This window comes from Cebidichthys violaceus, unplaced genomic scaffold (genome assembly GCF_023349555.1).
Source record: "Cebidichthys violaceus isolate CVI_PGR_0920_01 unplaced genomic scaffold, fCebVio1.0.p SCAF_359, whole genome shotgun sequence".
NCBI classification, from domain to species: Eukaryota; Metazoa; Chordata; class Actinopteri; order Perciformes; family Stichaeidae; genus Cebidichthys; species Cebidichthys violaceus.
The window spans coordinates 23746-41419 of NW_027176549.1; the positions used below are offsets into that span (position 1 = coordinate 23746).

At 45.9% G+C, this 17674-nt stretch overlaps 3 protein-coding genes across 4 annotated transcripts; 2 read left to right on the plus strand and 1 right to left on the minus strand.

Annotated features, from left to right (window-relative positions):
* Window positions 1-228: 228 nt before the first annotated feature.
* LOC137883971 (uncharacterized) lies at window positions 229-4634 on the minus strand. 2 transcript variants are annotated; one of them, XM_068725583.1, is made up of 7 exons: window positions 4333-4634; window positions 3630-3732; window positions 3448-3537; window positions 3173-3247; window positions 1202-1272; window positions 926-1100; window positions 229-738 (listed from the first exon to the last, which is right to left on the minus strand). In XM_068725583.1, exons 2-7 carry the CDS (start codon window positions 3696-3698, stop codon window positions 529-531), a joined length of 690 nt encoding a protein of 229 aa, XP_068581684.1. In that variant the 5' UTR covers window positions 3699-3732; window positions 4333-4634; the 3' UTR covers window positions 229-528. The 2 variants fall into 2 exon arrangements, with proteins under 2 accessions (XP_068581684.1, XP_068581683.1); XM_068725582.1 differs by having other exon boundaries at window positions 3630-3735.
* Window positions 4635-7163: 2529 nt separating this feature from the next.
* On the plus strand, window positions 7164-10418 carry LOC137883973 (FH1/FH2 domain-containing protein 1-like). The gene is made up of 8 exons (XM_068725586.1): window positions 7164-7622; window positions 7746-7886; window positions 8052-8234; window positions 9040-9159; window positions 9248-9409; window positions 9517-9779; window positions 9881-10206; window positions 10299-10418. The coding sequence occupies exons 1-8, from the start codon at window positions 7164-7166 to the stop codon at window positions 10325-10327; spliced, it is 1683 nt and encodes a 560-aa protein (XP_068581687.1). The 3' UTR covers window positions 10328-10418.
* Window positions 10419-11032: 614 nt separating this feature from the next.
* On the plus strand, window positions 11033-17672 carry LOC137883968 (heterogeneous nuclear ribonucleoprotein C-like). Its single transcript, XM_068725579.1, is given in 13 exon segments — window positions 11033-11157; window positions 12901-12934; window positions 13462-13515; window positions 14872-14921; window positions 15495-15742; window positions 16367-16412; window positions 16414-16440; window positions 16618-16665; window positions 16860-16941; window positions 16943-17027; window positions 17138-17251; window positions 17359-17495; window positions 17586-17672. Coding segments are annotated over 11 exon segments (945 nt in total). The 5' UTR covers window positions 11033-11157; window positions 12901-12934; window positions 13462-13494.
* Window positions 17673-17674: the final 2 nt, after the last annotated feature.

The window sequence follows — 17674 nt, forward strand, 5'->3', positions numbered from 1 at the left end:
CCCACTGAGCCTTTGTTTTTATTGTATTTTATTACGTTTCGAATGTACCCGTGAAGCCCTGGAACATCCCCCCCCACCCCCCACCCCCCCACCCCTGCGTATCACTCCTGTGGCTCATTAGAATAAGGAGTGAGACGAGTCCAGGTCTATTTTTACAAACGAGGGGGTGAGAAAGCGAGACGGAAGGTGAGATATCGTGAGGCAAAAGCAAGGGCTGAGTTTATGTCGTTTTCTTTTTTTTTTTTTTTTTTTCGTCGTGAACAGATTCTGGATGTACAGAGAGTGAATGTATTTGAACCTGTGCCTCTCTGGTTATAATCAAGTTTAAAATCTGTGTATTCTGGGAGAAAAAAAAAAAAACCTCTAAAAATATGGACGGTTACGTCTACGAACACATAACGCTAACTTACTATCCTCTGTAAAGCACCATCATTTTTTTTTTTTGTTTACATCGTTGCGCCACCCACTGCATTGTGGGAGTGGGTGGAGCTTTTTATTGTAATGAAACTATCCTCTCGAAGCGTCGGGTCAAGCGCTGGCCCACGGCCGAAGGAGAGACACGATGACGATGACGAGGGAGAGGGAGAGAGGCAGCAGCAGGAGGAGGAGGAGGGCGAGAGGGAGAGAGAGGGAAGACGGCCACAAAGACGTCAGACGCTTGGAGCCTCGGGGAAGCTCCGCCGGCGCCTCCGCGTTTGGCCGGCAGATGACCAGCGGCCTGACCTGGGATACGCTCTCCTGGAGGACAGAGAAGACGAGAGGTGGGGGTCATTTCAACGGGATAATGCACATTTGAAGAAGTATAGACTGATGGAAATTCGGTTTCTCCCGGTTTAGCTGCAGTTTATCAATTCCACCCTGCAGCTGAGCCAGTAAACAAACTGTCACTGAGACTGATCAGACTCTACATTGCTGTGTCGTCTACCTCCAGTATGGTCCTGCTGGGCGCTCCTCTGTCGGGACTGAGCCTGAGGTTCCAGCGGTGCGACCTGTGGCTTCGCCCGCCGTCGTCCTCGCTCTCGGTGGTGTCTTGGCGCGCCACCCGCGGACGCTTGCGTCTCCGCGAGCTGATTCGCTGGAGAGGACCCGGCTCCGGGAGCCTGAACCAATCGGGTTGAAGGCACAACAGGTCAGAGGGGACAGTGCTGCGTGCGAGTTAATGCTCGTGTACGGGAGGGAGTGTTTTCGGTGCACAGCGAACCTGCAATCTGTGTCCTCTATGTCAGCGTCTGCGTCACTCTCCCCCTGAGGGTCCGACAATACGCACTCCTCCTGCACAGGAATGAAACGAATATTCAATCAAACACAAAAACGTGTCGTGACGTTCATTTCGAGAAAGATTTGAAAGCCTTTTTTATAAATGCAACCCCCACATCACTGTATGAGGCTTTTATTTTGTAGTCCTTGGATGAAGCACAGATGAGCCCCAAGTGAATCATCATCATCATCATCATCATCATCATCATCATCATCACCGGCCGCCACTATTTGTAAACCAAACGCAGCGACACTTGGCATTTGTCTTTTGGCGTGCGTGTTCTCGTGCGTCACTCGTTATTATCTCCATTATTATTATGCGTGAATCAGCTGACACCTCTACACGTGACTAATGAGCTCACAGACACCTAATCTGATGGTTGCTTCCTGCTGATTTTACTTTGATAGTACTGTGTTTAAAAAAATATATATATATAAATATATGATGTTATTCCTCTCAGTTTCCAAATCTCTCTCTTGGTTTTGGCCTCCATGTAATGAACCTTTAGTCACGTGTTCCTCACATGCTGAAACCTTGAAACGGACAAACGTAAACAAAACAGCTGCCTGCTAAAAAAGAAGGCAACATAAATATTAAATCTTCAGACACATGCAGGTCAGACTCTGCAGGTGACGTAACTATATATACACACGCATTTTCGCCTGGATTATGGCCGGAGTTTAAAACACGTGGTTAACATTGTAAATTAAAACTAAACAAAAAAATTGTTACAAAACTGCTTTGTTGGTTTAGGCAACCAAAGTAGTTTGGTTCAATAAAAACAAACATCATGGTTTGACTTAAAATGAAAAATAAATAAAAGTACTACTTGGTTATGTTTAGGCAACAATACTACTTGGTTACGTTTAGGCAACAATACTACTTGTTTAGGCAACAATACTACTTGGTTACGTTTAGGCAACAATACTACTTGTTTAGGTAACAATACTACTTGTTCATGTTTAGGCAACAATACTACTTGTTTAGGCAACAATACTACTTGGTTACGTTTAGCCAACAATACTACTTGTTTGTGTTTAGGCAACAATACTACTTGGTTATGTTTAGCCAACAATACTACTTGTGTGTGTTTAGGCAACAATACTACTTGGTTACGTTTAGGCAACAATACTACTTGTTTGTGTTTAGGCAACAATACTACTTGGTTATGTTTAGGCAACAATACTACTTGTTTAGGCAACAATACTACTTGGTTACGTTTAGCCAACAATACTACTTGTTTAGGCAACAATACTACTTGTTTATGTTTAGGCAACAATACTACTTGTTTATGTTTAGGCAATAGTAATACTACTTGGTAATGTTTAGGCAACAATACTACTTGTTTAGGCAACAATACTACTTGGTTACGTTTAGCCAACAATACTACTTGTTTAGGCAACAATACTACTTGGTTACGTTTAGCCAACAATACTACTTGTTTTTGTTTAGGCAACAATACTACTTGGTTACGTTTAGGCAACAATACTACTTGTTTAGGCAACAATATTACTTGGTAATGTTGAGGCAACAATACTACTTGTTTGTGTTTAGGCAACAATACTACTTGGTTACGTTTAGGCAACAATACTACTTGTTTAGGCAACAATACTACTTGGTTACGTTTAGCCAACAATACTACTTGTTTATGTTTAGGCAACAATACTACTTGTTTATGTTTAGGCAATAGAAATACTACTTGGTAATGTTGAGGCAACAAAAGTACTACTGATACGTGAAAAGCAAACATAATCCTCAAGAAAATACCCATGAAACCTATTCAAAATGCAGTTTCGTTGTGTGTGTGTGTGTGTGTGTGTGTGTGTGTGTGTGTGTGTGTGTGTGTGTGTGTGTGTGTGTGTGTGCGTGAACGTCAGTTTGTCGGAGCCGAGGCTCACATTGGTCCCACATTACCTCTGTGCCGTATCCCTCGGAGTACCGGGTCATCTTCACCCTGTTTTTCCCACAGTGCTCACACAGCAGTGAGTCCTGAGAGCAGAAAACAAAGGAGATAATGACTGAAAGAACTGTACAGCGGTACCTTTTTTAAAGCACACACAGACAGACAGACAGACAGACAGCAGACGGGTCCAGGTCTAAAGGTGTGCATTTAGAGCACGATTACAGATGAAGACACGTCACTGAGCGACAGCCACGGACACTTAAGTGGCGAGCCTGAGAGCACTCACCGGCGTGGGCGTGTGTGCTTCAGAATAAAGTGTACAGGGACCGGCCTCGCACAGACACACTACATCCACCTCTCCGCAACTCGCCCCCATCTGAGAACAAAGATGTGTGACAAATCTGAGACAAACGCGTGATTCAAGCCGCTCGCACATCATATGCACCGGGTGCAAACGAATGACCTCACCTCGCGGTCATTGTCGGACGTGTCTCCGGAGGAGAAGAGGCCGCGGGGGTCAGATTCCGTCCGCAGCATGGCCTCCGACCCGGGCTCACGCGCTCACGCAGACCTGCTGCAAGCGCAGGAACACACGTTGAAACCTGCTGTTGCTGAGCTGCAGTGAAAGGCATTCAACATGATCTGTGCAACCATGTCAGGATGATCTAATAATGTTTATTTTCAACAGAATTATGCTGTCCCAATTAATGATATGAAGCAAATTCTAGTTATTGTAATGTATTATCTATATATATATATATATATATATTAGATTTTTTTTAATTTATAATACAGGCTAATATTCCTATAATAATTATTATTATTATTATTATAGAAAATAGATTTTCTTTTTTTTGAATATATATATATATATATATATATATATATCTGGTGTTATACAGTGGTGTACAGATGATGCCGTCTTTACGCAAGCAACCTCACTGTAACATCTGTCCGCACTCCCGTTACGTAATAGCCTACGACAGTCAATGTTAGAGCCGGACAACTTTTCAGATAAAGACGCGAGAGAGGGGGGGGGGGGGGAGAGATGCTGTCAATGTTGTCTGATGACATTCAAACACACACAATTATTAATATACACGGAAACAATAACTTGTATCTAAGCATTGATCAAATAGAACAGAGTAACCCATTTTTTTTTTTTTTTTACCTCATGCGCATCCTGTGCAGGAACATTGGAGTAAAGCCATAAAAAAGTGAATGGACTTCTGTATTTAGAGGATGAGCAGCAGCACGCGGCGACGCTTCTCATTGTGGCGCGGGGAAGCCGTGGGCTCGCGCTGCCTGCGAATGTTTGACATTGTGGCAAATCCTCCCGTGTGTGTGTGTGTGTGTGTGTGTGTGTGTGTGTGTGTGTGTGTGTGTGTGTGTGATGTCAGGCTCGAGCGATGACAGGCGGCTGAGGTCTGGTGTGGCGCGCGCCCACCGGGATGCCGAGTGTACCCAAGAGAAATCGCGGGAGCGCGCGGAAAGCGGCGGGGACTTCCGTTCGGGACTTTCGAAATAAAAGGCAGTATTGAAGACAGTCAAACAGGTGGGGGCTTGAGTATACTGTATATAAAGAAAATCATAAATCCTTTAAAATTTTTACTACGTTTAGTTAATACTGTGTTTTAGTTGTGCTTATTCATAACATTTCTCTTACAATTGGTAATCCAGCCTTGCATACTTTCAGAAAAACTTTTTTTTTTTTTGGTCTCCTCCTGTCTCTGGCAGGGTTCTCCCTCCTGGATCATGATCTGAAAGTGGTTTTGTGAAGGGAGCCTATGATCATAGCTTCACCGCTCACGACCGCCACTGCATTGTTGCAATAAATGTGCATAGGAATTGGAATTGTCTTTCATGAAAATGAGACGTTTAGTTGCTGCAGATTCAAAGGCGTGTGTGTGTGTGTGTGTGTGTGTGTGTGTGTGTGTGTGTGTGTGTGTGTGTGTGTGTGAGAGAGTGTTTAAATTGAATTATTGCTCACAGCTCAGCTCATCTTTTGTAATAAATTCGGACACTTGTTGGCTCGTCATGATGAAATCAAGTCATCGTCCATATTTGCACACATAAAAGGTCATCTAATCCACCTCAATCTCCCAAAACAGCCAGAGCCCAAATGATTCCTTTCTATTTAATAGAATTTATAAATATGAGTCCCAGCTCCTAATCCGAGCTGTGGTCCCCGACCCTCACGACCTAGAAGACGTAAAACGTTCTCAAAGCAAACTGGGTGTGATTACGCGTCGTTTATTTTTGCCCCGATCTTTATCTTGCGCTGGAGAGACGCTGAGAGAGTTGAACTACATTCAGACAGAGGAACAGATGAAAAGAGAAGCACACGTTTGTATACACTACAACACACACACACACACACACACACACACACACACACACACACACACACACACACACACACACACAGTCCCAGGCCAGTTCTATCAAAGGAAATCACCCGGAAATGTCTGTCCCCGTGGGAAATCTGTCTGTTTCAGTTGCTGCGCCACATCAACACCGAAATACCGTCTCAACTAAGAGAGTTGAGACGGTGTCATAGTGGATCATCAAATCCATGAACACATATTGATTATCATTGGCACGAAGTACACACACAAAAAACCCTCCAGAAATTACATAAATGGGATGCAGAAAAAGATTTACTTTCTAAATCCTTGAAATCACTGTCGATAAATAAATGCTAAAAAGAGTTTAAGCTGTTCCAAATAGAGCTCAATGTGTCCTAAATGTCCCAGGAGAAACGTTCCCGCCTCCAGACAGCAGGGCCACTGAACGAGATAAAGTGTAATTAGGGCCGACCTAATGGTCCGAGGGAGGGACTCCTCATTACGGCTGCATGTCGACCATGCAAATGACCCCTGTGAACATACACTCTACACTGTATGTGGGACTGCAGACGCTTTTATTTCACCCAGTCAGGCTGGGATGTATATATGTCTTCCTTTTTTAAAAAGTTGCCCATGCTGGTCCTCATGCACTGCTGTCCCTAATCACTCCGTCCGCCGCACAATACCGAATATGTGCAGCTTGTGTCATCAAGGCAGCTTCGTTGTTGTGTCATCCGCAAAGTTGCAGGTCATACAGAAAAAGAGAGGGAGACGCATGGCGAGATTTGGTCAGTCGTGCTCGCTTTTATGTGTTCGCGGGGGAGAAGGGGGGGGTGGAGGGGGGGAGGAGGGAAGTAGCAGATCTCAAGAGGCAGATAGAGACATTTGTGTATACACCAGTAGCAATACAAACAGGAGATGCAGGCTCGATAAGGAAATTAAGGGAAAGGGTGCAACTCAAATAAGCCAAGAGCGATGCACCAATGGACAAATGCACCTCTCTCTCTCTCTCTCTCTCTCTCTCTCTCTCTCTCTCTCTCTCTCTCTCTTTCTCTCTTTCTCTCTCTGCTCTCCAAAACTCTCACTCGCTGTCATTTACAGAAAGAGAATCAGAGAGATGAAAGTCAAGGCATAGCTGCAGAAGCGTTTCTGGAGGCGCCACATGAAGTCGTTGCTTGAATTTTCCCCATCAGAGTCGCACGCGGGACCAGAACGAACCGTCCAACACTCATGTGAATTCTTTCCCTTCGACCGTGGTCACCGTGGACTTTTGGATCAGAGCGTCAGACTCGTCATTCTAGACTTGAAGAAACAAACGCCGCGTCCGAGGCAATTGCAGGTCACGGTGCTGGGGAGGACAAACCCGCAGGCGGTTCGCAGATTGTGATTTGGCCGCGGGAGTTATGCGCCTCCGTGGTCGGCAAGTGAGGCTGAGCGTCCACGTGTGTCCGCTGTGTCTGAGACGAGGAAAGGATCGGACGAGAGTGAATGCGCCCTCGATGTGATCGGACCCACCAAAGAAAGGCCTTGTTCTTATCTAATATGAGGAAGGGGCATGCTTTTTCCTCAAGCACAACACAGAAATTATAGCCTGGTTTGTCAGGGCAATGCAGCTGAACACCGACAGAACTTCACGGACCGCTCTGACAGACCAATGAAGGAGTCGGACCAAACCAGGGTTGACCCCCAAACTTGGGATTTCGACCAGTCGTTCCTGAATCCAGCTGCGCGTCTCTGCCTGGACACTTTGGATTTCTCAGACCTCTGGGACGAGGAAGACGGTGAAGAAGAGGACGAGGGAGCCAGCTCGACCGGCGACTCGTCGGCGTGTCCCCGAGCCCCTCCGGCGCCGCCTCCTCTTCCTCCCCCGCCTCCTCCGCTCGCCCCGCATTCGCCCTCGGCCTCCCACGAGGGCGCGACCATCAAGGGCCGCACCGTGAGGCTCCACTGGAGGGAGCTGCAGAGTTTGGCTCCCCTTCCCCGAATGACGCGCTTCGGGGCTCGGACGATTTGGGCCGGACTCGAGCCTGTCCGTTTGGACACGAACCGGCTGGGGCACCTGTTTGAGTCTAAGGGCAGTAGCAGCAGTTTTAACGTGGCTTCTGGGAGGCAGGTGAGACCGATAGCTCGTTAGCGAGATTTGAGGACAAACGCAACCCTAAATGCGCTCACAGAAGTACTTAAGCGTAGGATCTTGACTAAACTGTCTCATACCCTTCTCTTGATCCCGCTACAGAAGCAGCCGTCGGTCTCAGTGTTGGGGATGAAGAGGAGCAACATCGTCACCATCGCCCTGAGCAGCCTGCCCCCTCCCCGCCTCCTCCCCCCGGCTATCTACAGCATGGACAGCAGTGTGCTGGACAGAGAGGACGTTCAGGTACAGCAGAGGTTGTGAGAATTTGAGCTTCGGCATTTGCTTAACCTTTTAAAGTTTGTCTTTTTCGCAATTTTGTTGCCCTCACCGAAATGCAACCTGAGCAAGATGCACATAAGGACAGACACAGCTACTGAACATCTCTTCCCACGTTCCCTTCTCAAACAGCGGCTCAAAGCGCTGATCCCAACCGAAGAGGAACTGCGTCTGATCAAGGAGGCCAAGGCCCAGAACCAGCACTCCCCTCTGGCCCCCGCCGAGCTCTGCCTGCTCACTTTGGGGGAAATCCCACATCTGAACTCCCGGCTTCAGCTGTGGGCCTTCGCTCTGGACTACGACTCCTTGGAGAGGGTAAGTGAAAGTGGCATGTGTGATGGAGACTATAAGGATGGATCAATCAACAGCATTTTCGTAAAGAAGGATAGTCTGTTTTGCTACCCTTTACAATTCCAAAGAATTGTTCTGGATCCACCGGTCGAAGTTTTTATTTGGGTCGCCAATTAGATATTTAACATTTATATCTGCAGTACACTTTTGAGCCACATGAGGGAGCCTGACTGTTCATATTGGTCTAATAAGTGTAGCCTATAACATTGAGTCAAGTTTGTTTTACTAACGAGAGGAAATGAAAATGATGAGCTTGCTAACTCCACCTTATTGCATTTATTTGGGCTCATTTATTAAGTATGTAACGTGTGTGTAAACGGTTTCACGCATGCATATTTTATTAAACTGAAATCTCTTCACAATGACTGTTTTATGTATTCAAGATGATATAAGGCGATGCAAAAATGGCTGTAAAAATAGTTTGGAACGTTCATTTACGCCCAAATTCGCTCTTCTCGCGATTTGCAGAGAAGGCCTGTATCGTGAATTGGGTCGCGGTGGTTTGTCATTTCAAAAAGTTTGGGAAATGATGCAAAAGTCATTCAATCAACTCGCTTCTGGTAGAAACTGCTACACTTTCATGAGAAATAAAAACCGGCTCAAGGTAGTTGGCGTGAGCTGCATCATCAAGAACGTCCACCGTCGCAATCCTGTAGAAACCCGTGATGACTTCCATCCATCCAAACCATGTCACCAGACTGAAAAACAACACATGGATGCGATGGCTCACCTACTCACATGAATCACCACATTGTCGTCCTCGCCACAGGAAATCGCCGAGCCTCTCTTCCACCTGAAGTTGGCCATGGAGCAGCTCGCGGCCAGCCAGACCTTCAGATGCATTCTAGCGACGGTGTTGGCGATCGGCAACTTTCTCAACGGATGCAAGGTGAGTCATCCCAATCTTCATTCTCCATCTTTAATAAATGTTTTTTTTTTCTTTCCAACTAAATTCTACTCAATTTGAATATGCCCAGGCGCGGGGTTTTGAGCTGAGTTACCTGGGGAAGCTGTCCCAGGTGAGGGATACGCACACTCGCCAGCCGCTGCTGCTCCACGTCTGCGTGCTTCTGCTGCAGCTCTACCCGCAGTCCACTGACCTCCACTCCGACATCACTGCCGTCACCAAAGCTGGCAAGGTTGGTCTTGAGTGTGCATTTGAGTAAGAAGAAGAAACAAAAAAGGAACCATGGTTCCCTTCTGTGGATCCGCTACAAAACGTCCCGTCTCTTTCTCTTCTCTGCAGTTCGACTACTCCCTGGTCCAGTCCGACCTCGCGCAGCTGGAGGCCCTGTGCAAAGCATCATGGGAGCAGCTTAAGATGTTGGACAAGGCAGAGGAGAAGAGGAAAGGAGGGAAGGTGGAGAAGAGGAGAGGAGGAGGAGGAGGAGGAGGAGGTGAGGCCCCGGCCGCGGAGGGATCGCTCCGTCACCGGCTGCCGCGGATTTTAAAAGAGTGCGAGGAGAGGCTGAAGGTCCTGAGAGCCGTCCATCGCCGGGTCATCAACAGGTGTGAGCGGTTCATTTCATTATGTTGACGTTTTTTGGTGCAAAGTTTTGTTGTGGTCCAGGTTTAACTTCTGGACTAAAGCTTTCCGTTTGCTCCTCCAGGTTCCACTCTTTCCTCTTATTCCTAGGCTACTCCCGAGCCATGGTGAGGGACACCAAAGCGGAGGACTTCTGCAAAACCATCAGCGACTTTTCTCTGGAGTACAGGACCACACGGCAGGCCGTCGTCCTGCGGAGGGAGAGGGAGCGACAGAAGGGCGGAGCAGAAAGCCCGAACACGCCCGTAGGCAGGAGGAAACGTCAGCAAACTCCAACACAGGAGGACGAGGAGCAGTGCAGGCTGGAGGAAGTGCTGAGAACTCCCGAGTCCACCTCCAGACTGGACGTCACTCTGCCTCGAGCTCGCAGGAGGACGGCTGACGTCCAAGGTGCTCTATGCACGCTCGTCTTCTTTCTCTCTTTATTCACAATGTGTCCTGTACTGAACCCATGTTTATTTATTTATTTATTTATTCCTCAGGTCCAATCTCACGGAGAATGAAATGGTGACCCTGCTGATGTACCTTCAAGAGCCGCGCAGTCACGTTTGTGATAGAAAGTAAAAATAATGTTTGTTATTGTTATTTATGACATTTGTTTTGTTAAACGTGACGTTTTTTGCAGCACAACATTTTTTTTTTAAATTAAAATATTTATATATATATATATATATCAATATATATATCAATATATATATATATATAAATATATTTATAGCCTAAAAGCTATGGTGAAACCAAAAATCTGTTTTAGACTAGCTGTCTTCCACTTCCTTATGTACATTATGTTAAGTTGTATTCTGCATTGTTACATTGTATTAATAACATGTGTTACTTTGTATTAAATTGCTACATTGCATTCTATCATGTGTCCCATATGTGTGAAAAACATAAACGCATCCTATATATTTACTGTATATATATATATAAATATTTATATCAAATATCAACTTTTTAAACCTGAGAAATAATGGTCCTTTAATGGCCTGAAGAAGGTGTGGGCAGAGCTTAAACTGACGTATATTAAGAGTGTTATTCAAACCAATGGCGTACAATGGCCTGGCGTGTGACGTCATCCGTGGAGCCGGACTGGCAAGCGCATCCGGCCAATCCGTGACGAGCACAGCCAACACATTGGCGGTTTCGAGTGTCCAATCAGGGGCCGTGACGCAGCGGTGGGCGTCACCCTCCGTCCGTTGTGTGCGTGCCGTAGAGACGACGCCATTTCGTGTCCACTGTTTCAAGGTGATACAATCAGCCTGCCGAGCCGTTAACGGGGATCTTTACCTACTCAAGTAAAAACAGCGTTGACTTTTACTCATTTTTAGTGTTAAGCTCCTGGTGAGTATTTTTAACCGAGAGATTTTTTCCCCCCCTATATTTTTTTTTTTTATTTTTTTTTCGACTTTGAAACCTCTTTGGGACTTTTTTTTTCGGTTTTCATTTTTAATGCATTTTTTTTGTTCCTGGCTGGTATTCCTGAGACTGTTGTTGAGCTTTATGTAGGTGGCGTACATTTTGTGTTGTGCATATTTGAGCTGCGCAGAAACTAAACTAGTGTGAAGTAGCTTCCGCGACAAGATCTTCTTCTTTTTTTTTTTTTTTTGCTTTTGTTTTTCAAACGAGACATTTTAAGACTCCATTTTTCTCTCGCAGGGCTGCTGTGTTTACCTCGTTTGTTTATCTGATGTGTGGTCGTGTTTTCGAGGAAAAAGAAAGATGGAAGCTGGTTCCAGTCTTGTCTGCTCGCCCTTTTTCTGGAGGCTTTTCTTTTTTTATATCTCGTGCCGTGTTTTGCCTCCACCTGTAACTTGACGTGCAAGTCGTGTGAAATTGACTCCATGAGACGTTTCCTTGGTGATTTTGGTGTGTTTTCTGCAGCAAATCTTTCACGAGTGATGTATTTTTTTTCAGGCAAGATGTGTCTCTCTCTCCCCCCCCCCCCCCCCCCCCCCCCTCAATGACGAGTGGGGCGTTCTTTTTTTTCTTTTTTTTTCTTAAAGGAACATTAACACCTGGCAGTGCCGTGTAGCATTGGTGTGACAGATTTTGGGGCATTTTTTGGGGGTAATTCTGCTATCATTTTTTTTTAAGTTTAATTTGCAGATTTAGAAACCCCTCATTCATTAGCAGTGTGCACTGAGCTGTGGCGCGAGGCCTACAGAGGGGCCTGCAGTAAGCTGCGTGCCTGTACCTTTTTAAATTCCTCTGCTCGTGACCTGTCGCGTTATGGCTCCATGACGGATCAGTTGTTTACATGTGTGTGTGTGTGTGTGTGTGTGTGGGAGAAAACCCGTCTTACAGGAGGTTTATTGTGGGGGAATCAGGGTAGACTTGCAGTTGTTGATGCCCCCCTGCAGGATCCCAGCCCCCCCTCCCCCCCGTCCTCTGGAAGCGTCCTTGAGGCCCTCTAGGGGCCCCTATATGTGCCACTTTATTTATCTGTAGAAGCATAAATAAGCAGGTTGTTATTGCAGGTAAACAGTCATTTAGTACATTTTATTATCTACTTTATTTTGAATCCATTCACTCATTTTTTTTGTTTTTTTTGTTTGCATGATCTTTTGAATTCCTCTGGACAAATGATGTGCCGACCCAGACAGTGTTGTTGTTCACCTGCTGGACTAGATTACTACTGGTTTGGTTTTTGGAGAAGTTGACCCAGATGTGCAGATAGTGTGAGACTAGTATAAGAGTGTGATGAGCATTAGTTGGTTATTCGTTGGATAATTACGTTGTTTTATTTTGCAGTTACTTTCCTGCACAGTCTCTGGCTGACAGCTTTGTTTTTATTCTTATTTAATTACTAATTATTAAATAATTGGAAACAAAGAAATTCAACCTAAATCATAATATTTCTGCAAAAATGTTCATATTCTGTATAACTGAGGAGAGTAGATTTAGAGTTAATTGTTTTTATTTATTTTTACTGAAGATGTGTCATTGAGGGCGTTATTATTTGACTTTTTTATTATTTATTTAATATACTTATTTCCCTCTTTTGTTTTCCATATTTGTGGAAATAATACTTTTTTTACAATGGCCTCTTTTCTAATATTCCGTTTTTGTTTCCCCCCTGTTTAGTTTTTGAAGCCACTTTTTTGAACGGCGGCAAATCGTAAGTTGGTCTCAACCTCTTTTTTTTTTTTTTTTTTTTTTTTTTGGTTTTGTTTTGTTTATTTTTCACCTCAACTTTTGCATCTTTTTTTTTTCTTCCCCCCCCCCCCCCCCCCCCTTTTTTTTTTTTTTTTTAATCCACTTTTATTTCCACCCCTCTGTGATTCAGCCCATTCCTCCACTTTTGGATTTCCTAGAGCCAGTAGCATGTAGTGGTTATCTTTTTTTTCTTTTTTTTTTTTGTGCTGTGAACGTAGAAGATCAAACTGCTACATTCTGACACTAGTTACACAAGCTCCTCCCACATGTTGATGATAATCCAATGCATAACTGTCGATCACCAGTAGCTAATGCTGAGTAACACTCCCTCCTGCACCGGGCCTTAAGGACTCGGTACCGGCGCTGACACAGGCACAGAATACCTGCTGCCTTTGCTTTGTAATTGTTTGTTTTTTTTGTCTTTTGAGTGCATGTCATTTGATGGAGTCAAATCTGGTCTATTACCCCCCTCCCCCCCCCCCCCCACAGAAAAACAGATACCTGCTCTTGATAATAACAATAATGTCACCATTATCACCGAAAGTAAGTTTGAACCCATTCAAATAAGCATGCTTCTGAATACCATGACGTACTAACACCTCCTGTAACGATTGTGTGATTTCAAGTCTCCTGTTCCTTTTAAACACCTCAGCAGAGTCGGTTCTAGAGTTTGCATTTCTCTCCCGATCACCAGTGACACTGAGCTAAACCTTCCTGGAAAGTCAGGATCACATCTCCTTTTTTATTGTAAATCCCCCATAATCTACAAAGCACACGGCTCCACCCACGTGTTTACGAAGCGCTTCCTGTCGTCGTGTCTCTCACAGTCTAAAGCACAAACACCCACAACCACCGACCATAAACCGAGAGTCAGGATTTCCACACCACAGCTCACACGATGAAGCCCAGATGAGGCTGAGGAACACTTGTTATTGGGGTGAACTATCATGCCGTGTGCTATGAAGGGACTCTTAGACGAGAGGAGCCATTTTTGGAATAAAAGCACTAGAAGGACCTTCCAACATGACAGCGCTGCAATAAACTCCACCTCTGTGAAGCTTACGTTCCGTTTATTGAGGTTTATATAAACATAAAAGGCTTTTAAGTGGAGAAAAGTCTGCCAAAGAGAAGTTTGGCTATTCTCCCAATAAATGTCTCCCTTTCCTTCAACACAAAAACAAGATGGCCGCACAAGAGGTCAGCATTTTGTGTCCTGATGCGGAGAGAATGTCCCACAAAGAGGAGGAGGGGGGGGGCACACACACACACAAAATAAACACCTTCCAGTGAGGAAACGTCTTGATTTGTGAGGCTCTTCGGTGGCCGTCTTTCACGTCGTCGTCGCTTTATTGAACGATCATCGATCAAACCTTGAGTGTAAAGATTGATGTGGGTGGAGGTTCATGTGTCCAGTAGACCCTCACTCGAGGTCAAGAGGTCATTGAGCTTTGGCTCTGGAGGAAACGCAAAGTCTCCTCTGTGCTTCCCCACAGTCTCATATATAGATATATAGATATAGATATAGATAAACATACACGCTGAGGAAGGCTGCAGCTATGTCGTGTCGATTTAAAGCTCACGTCACGCGTGTTTTAATCAGGATTAAAATTGATCTTGTTGTTGTGAGCTTCAGAGAGGTGGTGCGTTCACTGCAGGGAGAATCCGTAGAACCAGGAAGTTGCCCCGTTTTCAAAAAAATACAAACCACACATCCTGTTTTTTTTTTTTTGTCATAACGAACAACCATTTATCCCGCAGGTTGTTTTTCTTTCTTTTTTTTCATTTTTAAGCTAGCAGCCCCTCGTCCCTGTTGAAGCACTTCTTGGGTTGTTTTGTTTTGTAGTAGGTGTTGTCCACAGTCTCTCATAGTTCCTTCGACGACCCTCTTCTCTCCAACAGACTCAGACAGGCAGGCAGACCTCCATCGACCCGAGTACAGACACAATGGAGTGAGTGCCGGCTGCTTCATGGCCCCCGATCGCACCGTCACACTGTATCCACGAGTAGAGCCTCCCCTTTGTGACACGCACACACACACACACACACACACACACACACACGCGTCTATATATATATATATATAGTGTGTGTGTGAGATGTGCTGAAGTGATCGTAATGACTTGATATAGACGGGGAATTAACAATAATTGATAATCGTAAAAGTGGAGCTAAAATGTTGAGGAATTTCTGCTTTTTCTCTATTTTACATGATTGTAAATTTTGAATTTATTTCATTTAATGAATAAAATAATTACAGTCCAAAGACGTCAACTTTTGTCTCTGCAAACTTTGCGATGGGACATTTTGTAGACTAATAATTTGAATATTTATATAATATATATATATATTTAACAGCTGCAGTCTTTCACTTAAAGCCCCGTTGTTAAAGAGCTTCTCACGTTGGCCACGGTGCAGAGATAAGTTCTAGTGCGAGGAAATAAGAAAACTAAATCTCATATCTGCTACCTTTCCTTTCCTCTCCTCTCCCCCCACCCCCCCTCCCCCCTTGTCTTGGCGGTCAGCCCGATGGCCAGCAGTAACGTGACCAACAAGACTGACCCGCGCTCCCTCAACTCCCGCGTCTTCATCGGCAACCTCAACACCCTGCTGGTCACCAAGGGCGACGTGGAGGCCATCTTCGCCAAGTACGGCAAGATCGTGGGCTGCTCCGTCCACAAGGGCTACGCCTTCGTGCAGTACGCCAACGAGAGGAACGCCCGCAACGCCGTGGTCAGCGAGGACGGCCGCATGATCGTGGGACAGGTGCTAGGTGAGGAAGAGGAGGAGGAGGAGGTGGAGGAGGAGGAGGAGGAGGAGGAGGAGGAGGAGGTACAAAGCCTCAAGGAGTCCAGTCCTGAGCCTCGAAACAAATCAGTCCTTTTTTTATTTCCTGTTTCACAGAGGGCTGTGCTGCCCTCTAGTGCTGCGAACCAGGAATTTATAAAAGCGACAGTGGAAGGGTGACGCTTCCTTTTATGTTTTTTTACAGCAGACATTTTGACTAAAAGCACAGGTTTGATTCCATTTAGCTGCTTTGATTTCAGGCTCCTGGTTCGCCGCATGCTGATCTCTCTGGATCACTTGAATGGAGCGGAGCCATCGTTAGTGCGATTAGTGACACCTGTGCTGTTTCAAAATGTCTGCCGTGGGAAAGGCCGATCATTTCACACGAGTTATATTTAACTATATTTAACATCAACGCCTCTCGTATCACTAAAACTATTTTCTTAATCTGAATGTTCTGACCTGCGTCGGTCCTTCAAAAATAAAAACGCCGCCAGGTGAAAGGGAAGGAGCGATGGAAACGTGTTAATTGACGCGTCACACCTCCGGGCTTCCTGACACGGCTCGTAGCTCCTCCCCCTTGACGCTTGTGTTTGTGCACCTCCCGCAGACATCAACCTGGCAGGCGAGCCGAAACCTCACCGATCGAAGACGGTGAAGGCGCTCCGCGGGAGACATGTACAGGTGTGTGTGTGTGTGTGTGTGTGTGTGTGTGTGTGTGTGTGTGTGTGTGTGTGTGTGTGTGTGTGTGTGTGTGTGTGTGTGTGTGTGTGTGTGTGTGTGTGTGTGATACGCAAAGTCAGAGCGTACTACCTCACGTCTGTGGTTAACGCTTCTGTACCGTCTCTGCTCTGTCCACAGTTCATCTGTTGAGTTGGACTATGACTTCCAGAGAGATTACTATGACAGGTAACCCTGTTCTGTATATTGTTTAAGGATAATTGATCCCATTTTTTGGGATTTTTTACCCCCTTAATGTGTAGTTGGGGGTCAACTTGGGGCATTACTCAACAAAACCCCCGTTTGAATTAAAGTTAAGTAGCTTTTTTTTGTAGCGCAACAATCTTTTAAACAAAATCAACTTTTTGTGTCTTTTGTGTCAGGATGTACTCTTACCCAGTCCCGCGTGCCTCCCCCCCCCCTCCCCCCCTGTCCCGCGCCGTCATCCCCTCGAAGCGCCCCGAGGGTCAGCGTGAGCGGAGGAGGGAGCCGACGAACCAAAACCAGCTTCTCCTCGTCCTCCAAGACGAGCCAACGGACCTCCCGCACCAGTACGTGCCGCGCTTTCTTTCTTTTCTTTTCTGTCCTCCGTTCCACGATTGTCCCTTCTGTAATAACTTCTCTACTGCTTCCTTCCTCCTCCTCCTCCTCCTCCCTACAGTGAAGGCGGACGACCTGCAGACCATCAAGAGAGAGCTCACGCAGATCAAACACAAGGTGGACTACCTGCTGGAGAGCCTGGAGCGCATGGAGAAGGACCACAGCAAGAAGTCAGGTGGGCCTCGGTGACTTTAAAGTTCATCCCGGCGTGAAAGACGAGGAGATGTGGACGTGTCCTCTTGCTTTTTATTCATCACATTTTTCCTCCCCCGATTTGCCCAGATATGAAGGGCTGCAAACCAGAACCGGGCGAGGTGTCCCCCCTCCACTCCTCCACCTCCAGCAAGAAATGTGACGGCCTGAAACGGGGCATGATCGACTCGGACGATGAGGGAGATCTGCTGGAGGATGACGACGAGGTGAGGAGGAGGAGGAGGAAGGGAGGAAGAGGAAGGGAAAACGGAGCTCATAGGAGACGACTAAAGTGTTGTTTCTCCCCTCCTGTGCAGATGAAGAGCAGAGGGAGAGAGGATGACGATGAGGAGCACGAGGAAGGAGAGGACGACGGAGATAGCGCCAACGGAGACGACTCCTAAGC